Here is an 8,978-nt window from a genome sequence, read left to right as displayed (position 1 = left end):
ATCACCTGTTTTTCCGACAATCGAACTGTCGTATATCAGCAGGGCTACATACTGCATATTGGCGTCTTTGCTTTTCAGTGGAAAGAAAACACCGCGACCATCGTTGTATACGGTACGGTGGCAACCAGACATTGCTTGAGTTATCCCCGCCTCTTCCATCAAGAACTTGGTTATCACAGCTTCTGGCAAATGGTGTCTCTTACAGCAACTTTCGGACTTTCTCACTAATAATTACGTGGCGTCTTTAGAAAAAGAAATGTCTGTGTATCGCACCGATAGAGAATGAACTCTTAAGTTTATTTGAACAGCAATAGTTTGTGTGGCTTTATTTTCTCTATATTTACTTCAAAATAAAATGGCGTCCATGTTTGTTTCATCGCTCTTTCTTTTTCCGTTTTTTTTAAATGCGATCTAAGATGTTTTTTTTACATATATATATATATATATATATATATATATATATATATATATATATATATATATATATACATGTGTATATTATCTCAATTTATTGTTATTATTATTATTTAGTGTTTTTTTTTGTTTGTGTTGTGTTTTTCAATGAACTGTTTGTAGTTGGGGGGAAATAAATTTCCGTCATATTCTAATCACGCATTCCTTTAGGTTGGCATCGTAGACGTATCCCGGTCGACAGGAAGCCGCAAAGTACCGCCTGAAGATACAGACAGCGTATTTATTGTATTTGTTCTCGCATGGAAACTTCTGCATAGTGCGACACTGGCATGGAGCAGCGATGCGGCACAAACCATGTACGGAACAACCTGTGAAAATATAGAAAGTAGAAAATAATATCTAGCGAACATTTAGAACCTCAAATGTAAAGACATGAAAAACAAAACTTAATTAGTTTGATGTAAAACAAGTGCGTATAACAAAGATTATACGCTCACGACAACGCAACATTTCTTCTGAGTTTTATAAACCTGAATATATTATGTATTATATATATATATATATATATATATATATATATATATATATATATATATATATATATATATATATATAAAATATAGGATAGCGATACAAAATAGTTTTAAAACTAACAAAAACAACAGAAAACAAACAAATAAATAAATTAAATAAGCATGAATATACATAAACGATCACACACACATATATATGTATACATATATATATATATATATATATATATATATATATATATATATATATATATGTGCATATATGTATGTACACATATGTATATTTATATATAAACTAACAAAAAAAAAATGTCTGCTTTAAACCACTAACCTAGTTTTTAAACAGATCCTTTGTTCGATAAAATGCATGCCCATTGGCTCATAGGAAGGGGCGCAGTGGATGCTAGAAAGCTGATTGGATAACTAAATCCTCAATAGAAGTGGACCATATAAAAACGATAAACAACCACAGAATTCGCGCATAAGCCTGAGGAATCCTAGAGTGGATGAAACGCCGAATATCCAGTGTAGCTTAATCGCCATATATATTTTATAAATTACTATATATATATATATATATATATATATATATATATATATATATATATGTGTGTGTGTGTGTGTGTGTGTGTATGTATATGTATGTATATATATATATGTATGTATATATATGTATAAATATGCGTATATATATAATTATATATATATATATATGTATAAATATGCGTATATATATAATTATATATATATATATATATATATATATATATATATATATATATATATATATATATATATATATACATACACAGAGTGGCCCACTTAAAAGTAGCCCGATTTTTTAATCTTTCTCCTAACGACCAACTGACACCACAAGACAAAATGCAATTCTTTTTCCAACAAGACGACACTACATGCCACACGTCTCACAGATCACTGACACGAATTCATGACATGTCTACGGAAGAGAGAACAATAAGCAAGGGGTTATGTCCACCACGTTCCTCGGACTTGTCATCACGTGATCTTTATATTTGGGGGACTTGTTATGCAAATAATCCTCACAATCTAGACTAACTTTAGTTTAGGAGAACATTACCAACTCTATAAGGAGAATTACCAAAGAAGATCTACAGGCAGTATATGCAAATGCTGTTAAACTTTCCCAGAAATGCATAGATGTCAACAGCACTTCCAGCATCTTTTATAACACAACAGATAATTTAAACAATAAAACAATGTTCCTCTTCTCTATCACATTTTATGGGCTACTTTTAAGTGGACCACCCTGCATATAGATATTAACTAGCTACCCGGTGTGTAGGCATTTGGTGTGGTATCAGCCAAGGCTGATGCTCATAAATGTTTGTATGTGCATGTGCATATATGTGTGCGTGTGCTTGTGTGTTTGTGTGCATGTGTTGTTGTTGTTGTTGTTATTATTATTATTATTATTATTATTATTAATTAATTAATTAATTAATTAATTAAAAAGGGTTAGTGTTTGTGTGCATGTGTTGTTGTTGTTGTTGTTGTTGTTGTTATTATTATTATTATTATTATTATTAATTAATTAATTAATTAATTAATTAAAAAAGGGTTAGAAATGCTTGTGATTAAAAGTGTGAAATTGTAGATGGTCATTTTGGAGAAATAAAAAGAATATCACACGTCGAAGTGCAGTTAGTCAAGTGCTGAACTAAAAAAAGGTATTGAGCAAATATTATATTTATTGTATACGATTCGCCGAAAACAAGTTGCTATTTAACCCATAGCTGTGAGTAGTGGGTGATTGTGATCCCATATTGGACACTTCATAAGGGATTATATCTCCAAAACGTCGTTAAATTCTTTCTTATAACTACCCAATATATTGAGAATCTCTTAATAAACTGTCTATATTACAAATATATACTTTAAGTACAAAATAACGAAGACCGTGAAACAGAATGCTTAATATCTTAATTGTTTGCATAAAATAAAAAGGCAGAAGAGTTAATCGTGAGTGTTGCTATCAGCTCGCCATACAAATCGCCATAGGAAATGGAATCTAAAGACCGGAAGTAGACTTAGATACAAGAAAACTAAATGGTGATGTATATCTGTTGTGCTGACTCACCCATGCACAAAAGATGAACTCTTCCAAACTGTAGAAATAGATCGAGAGTTACGACTCTTGATGTGGTCACTGTACTTTCGTAATCAGCCATCTTGGCGGTACATACTACTACGGTTGCTTTTTGTATATGCTGTTTTTTTTTCCAATATATTTTATCTCTTCTAACTCATCTCCATGTGCGTGTTTTCCTTAATGATCGTTCCAGGGCAGGAACAAAGTGTAGTATCTGTTCTAATACTACACTTCACCTTTCCTGTCCTTGATCAGTGGAGGAAAAATCCTTCATAGCTGAGACAATTTTTTAATTTTTGTTCCTATACAGAGTGCCCCTTTTTGGGAAGCTGGATTTTCCCCACATTAAAAATACACCCTTGTGTCTAACTCTGCCCTCGTAGGGAGGCAAGTAAATAGGAACAATAATATGCCAAATGTTATCAGCAAAGTTATTTAAGTTTTTACCATCTAACATATAAATTTACTTTGTCGGATATTGAAAGTCAGACATAAGTAGCATTTGAACTGGCACATCGAACTTTGCTTCTGTCTAGCCAATTATCATTTGTTATTGTTGTACCATGTCGTTGGCAATATAATAACGTACTTAGCAGCAGTATTTTAATTACTTAATCTGGACCAGATTACCAGATTAAATATGAATAATTTAAAAATAATCAACTAAAGATAAATATTAGCAAGTAAGGTAAGTCATTTTAAGTTGAAAAGTATAATAAGACTTGCCTATTTTAACTTAAAAAAATGTGCAAACAAATGAGAAAATAAAAAATAAAATGATTTCACTGCATCCCGGGCAAATCCGTGCAGGAACAGCTCGTTGAAATTGTCTCAAAAGGTTATACTTGTGACTAATCCCACAAAAGAAAAGGATATGTTAATTCCAGACATTGTGAAAAGTTTCTCATTCGGAATCTATTTTTACACTTGAAACTGAAGCACCGACGTCTTGAAAAGTAAATGATATGAATCGTCTCATCGGCCAACCACGTAGTCTATGCATAAATAATAAATGAACAAATGCAAATTTTTTTATTTCATTTATCACATATATTACTATAAAAAAAGTCTATTGAAGTTTTAATTTATCCTGGACATCTATAATTCTGTTTTCCCGTTCCTTATGGATTACAAATGGATTATCAATGGACTCATTTTGGATTTATCCTGTTCTGAATTTTACCTTCTAATTTATTGGATTTTTATCGTATCCTTTTTTCCCCTTTTCCCATTTCTTCCTTTATGAATCATTTTGAATCCCTATAAGCTGCCACTAACTATTTAATAAATTTTATAAAGCAAGTATGATAAATTTCACATTTGTAGTCTCTTTCAATGCATTAATCTGCAAAATTTATTGTATATTTTGCAAACCTCTTTCCTCTGATGAGAAAAACTGCATTTTTAGAAACTCCGCGGAATAATGTCGTTTTTGTTTATTTGTATTCCTTGTCGGATAATTAAAATTTTGGATACTTTCCTTATAGATTTAAAATGTTTTTTTTTTTTGAAAAATTTAATAAATTTTCAATAATAAGAACTCTTGATCTCTCTGTTATATATATATATATATATATATATATATATATATATATATATATATATATAGTCTCGGAAGATTCTATAAAACTTTAAAACTATAAAAAATATCACATACACACACACACACGTATATATATTATTCTTTATGTAAACACAGTCATATCTTGCTGTGATGTACAGACCGTTTCGATCCTAATTGATCTCATCAGGCAAGAAGATTTAAAATTCAAACATTTAAAAGGGTCCAAGACCATTTTCAATGATAGAGGAAAGAAAATATACTTTGTATGACTGGCGTGAGCTAGGCTAATGTTTTTACGTAAGAACATTAACCTTGGTTCACGCCAGCTAATGGCAAAGTATATTTTCTCTCGTCTAAAATTGAAAAGTGTCTTGAACGCTTTTTTAGTTTTGAATTTTTAAATGTTCTCGCCTGACGAGATCAATTATGATCGAAACGGTCTGCACATCATAGCAAGAGTACGAGTATAATAAAAATATATAATTTGTTCTCTTTGATTGAGCACTTTCAACAGCCCTTGTTGAAATTCAATTATTCATAATTTTGGGATATCTTTCTACCTAGAACACACACACACACACACACACACACACACACACACACACATATATATATATAAAAATAGAATTTCACAAGGTTTATATAATAGTGCCCAATAATAAATAGAGCTAGACTTACTTTTATTCATATTCAAATAGACATTTTTTTAAATATTGCAAGACGATCATGGCAATGTTTCAGTCAGGTAGTTATAAATAACTAACGTTTTGGTTTTTCATTTAAAATTATGTGTAGATCATTGTAATAATGTTTTTAAATCATTGAAGTCGTTTTTAACGCGTTTCAGACGTTCTGTGAAGCGTCCTCTTCAGAAAGTATTTAAAATGTAAGATATTCAGAATATACTCAAGATGTGTTTAAAATGTAAAAGAGCATTTTCGTAGTTCATTTGAAATGTTTCCGAGCGGATATATATATATATATATATATATATATATATATATATATATATATATATATATATATATATATATATATATATATATAATGTATGTGTGTGCTTTAACTTGTAATTCTAAATGCTACGCAATAATGGACAATGTAGAAACTATGCGTGAACAGAATTGAGCGTAATAGTCATCCAATCAGAAACATAAAAACTGAATAATAAGTTCGTTTTTCCAAGGAATATGCTAATTAGTTAATCTTAATGAAAGAAACAGACTATAAATAGGAGGGAGTGCACATTAGAGAGGACGATCACGTGAGAGGTATCATAGCCGTACCGAGAAGTCACGCGTGGCAGGGAGAATGAAGAAATAAATGACGTTACCCCCCCCCCCCAAAAAAAAATGGAATCGAGTCATTTCTTGTTTTCTTTTTTGTCTCTTTTGCGACTGAAAACTACAACGTGTCGGGTCCCGTGTGTAAACGTGTTTTGACGTTACATATAGGATTTGTTTCTAAACTAGTTCATCGATCATTGTGAAATCTGAAAGACAGGTTCTCAGTGTAAAGGCGGGTAATGTAGACTATACATTAATTTTGTTTTATTCAGAAGGGCAAAGAGAAAGTAGGAGCTCTTCTTGAAACTTTTATTTCCCAACATTTCGCATTTCGGATGCATTTACATACGCGATCTGTTACACACACACACACACACACACACACACACACACACACACACACACATATATATATATATATATATATATACGCGCACACACACACACACCTAAGTTCATACGAATAAATATGACGAGAGAAAAAAGAGAAATCGATTTCGATATTGACTGCGATGGGACGAACAAGTCGAACAAATGACGTCATCGACTTCAATTTTTAGTTGAAATTAGAATCGGAAGAAAGAAACTTTTTCACATTTTCTGGTGCAATGCAAATTTGAATTAAAAACCAAAAAGAATTGATTGAGAGAGAGAGAAAAAAAAGATGAATTCTGTTATTTGCTTTTCAATTGCAACAGTTCATTCAACTAAATGTACCTGTAGTTGGGGTTTTTACAGTCGAAAGAATTGGCTTTGGGCTCGAACAGTCTGGAAAAAGAATCAAAATGTTCCCTCTATTATCGGAGAAGGTAGCGATTTGACGCTTATACAGTATAAGGACATTATCCACCCTTCATTATTACTGAGTTAAATGAAACCGGAAGTTATCTTTCCTTGCTTTACTGAACTAGCAGGCCGCCCGGCATTGCCCAGTGGTAAAATACGCTTAAATATGATATTTTGATGAATGCAGATTTCGTATTTATTATTATATTATATTGGACCCAATATATAGTAATGATTCAAAAAGTTTAAGAAAAAAAAAACAAAAAAACAAAAAAAAAACAAAAACAAAAAAAAAACAACTCGTGCGCCACTACCTATAATTGAAACCAAAACGTATAGCTTACGATTTACTTTTTCCTTGGAAGTTAATGCCTAACCTATGACGACATGTTTACTGCAAGGCTAAAAATTAAAACATGGACCAAAAGCTATTACGTTACCCATTCATATTCGTAATATCGTCGTCCGACCTTCACCTGCAAATTCCATTTTTTTAATTTGCACACATTTGGACTGATTTTCCCCGGCTAAAACCCAAATATAAAGTCTCGTATGCGTTCGAATACCTTATATATTAGAAGAGTTTGGTAGGCAATTTTTTAAAACAAACACACACACACACACACACACACACACACACACACACACACACACACACACACACATATATATATACATATATATATATACAAAAAAAAGGTTTGTGTTTACTATTACCTTTTTACGCAAATATGACGCAAGTATAAATCATGTAGAATATCTGCATGAATATAATTACACGTAATAGTGAACTAAAGATGATTATCTTATAATAAAACGGGAAAAAACTAATAGGGAATTGATTAAAATGAATGTTTAAAAGAATATGTAAATTAGCTAGATCAAGTGAATCTAGTGAATGCAATTCCATGATCCATATATAACAAGGTTGTATTTTCTTTTTGAATAAACATAAAAAAGGTTCGCATTTTTTCTTCTTGGCCTTCGGGCCAATATCTTTTTTTCTGTTATCAAAGTGTAGTATCTCTTCCGGGAGATACTGTAATCAAAGACCATATGGGGGGGGGCAACCCCACATATCAGACCATTTCTCTTGAGCAATCAGTTTTGATCAATATACCCCTTCATACCAATTGTCACTATCAAGTTCCCTCTCGGAGTATATATACATAGGCTATGACTTAAACATTGACCTTTGACATTTACTTTGGAAAATGGTGTGAACCATTTACAGGCGGGGACCATCATCATGCGAACTTTGGTCATGATCGGTCCAGTGATGTGGGTTGTAGGAGAGTATATATACATAGGCTATGACTTGACCATTGACCTTTGACCTTAACCTTGAAAAATGGTGCGCACCATCTCTAGGTGGGGGACCAATATCATGCCAGGTTTGGTCATGATCGATCCAGTGCAGTGGTGTGGGTTGTAGGAGAGTTGCACACACATACACACACACACACACACACACACACACACACACACACACACACAAACACACATACGCGCGCGCGCGTTTGTTTCTTTCACGAGCATTTAAATAGAATATGTTCTTATGAACTGGTAGCTGTTATGCCCACTCCACGTATTTACCCCAATTAACTTAACAAGCAACAAAATCCCTTCCATTCATTATAGAGTTCCCTAGAATACAGAAAAAAAAATTAGTTTAATCCTTGGAACTACTAGACTTTGAATCCACTCACTGTGTCTATCTTTCCTGACTCTACTAAAATGCAGACGTTTAAGTCATTGCTGAACTCCTTACATATTAGCCCCTTATGTCGAACTGGCCATATACCTTGTTTGGGAATAAATAAGAGTAATATATATATATATATATATATATATATATATATATATATATATATATATATATATATATGATACGTGAGTAGTGAGTAGAGCTTAGCAATATATGAAAAAAAAATAATGGCAAGTAATCTACACAGAAAAGCAGAAACCTTCCTGTTTCATACCTGTAGGAAATCATCAGACTAAATGCCGACTTCAACCTGTTGATTTCCTGCGGGAAAATGAAACATGAAAATGTCTGTGTAGCTGATTTGCCACAAATATATTTTCATACTATATATATATATATATATATATATATATATATATATATATATATATATATATATATATATATATATATGTATATATATATGTATATATATATATTGTATTTTGTGTACAGATATCCTTATCAAGCTCTCTTCAGACGAATATTGGCTGAAGAGAGCTTGATAAGGATATCT

At 31.8% G+C, this 8,978-nt stretch overlaps 1 protein-coding gene across 2 annotated transcripts in view; it reads right to left on the bottom strand.

The window, feature by feature from the left end:
- Positions 1–454: 454 nt before the first annotated feature.
- LOC145297731 (uncharacterized) overlaps positions 455–8,978 on the bottom strand; it is a 38,866-nt gene continuing 30,342 nt past the window's right edge. Inside the window, exons 5-6 of one of the 2 annotated variants that reach the window (XM_080143948.1) lie at positions 6,646–6,696; positions 455–782 (exon numbers count right to left, since the gene is read on the bottom strand). In XM_080143948.1, coding sequence (XP_080000074.1) covers positions 598–782; positions 6,646–6,696 — 236 coding nt within the window. In that variant the 3' untranslated portion in view covers positions 455–597. The remainder of the gene's footprint in view (positions 783–6,645; positions 6,697–8,978) is intronic. The other variant, XM_080143949.1, reaches the window with a different exon arrangement.

This window comes from Euprymna scolopes, chromosome 18 (genome assembly GCF_053919585.1).
Source record: "Euprymna scolopes isolate OS-2025 chromosome 18, ASM5391958v1, whole genome shotgun sequence".
Lineage (NCBI taxonomy): Eukaryota > Metazoa > Mollusca > Cephalopoda > Sepiida > Sepiolidae > Euprymna > Euprymna scolopes.
Note: the sequence above shows the minus strand (reverse complement) of the source record. Positions and strands in the feature narration are given on the sequence as shown.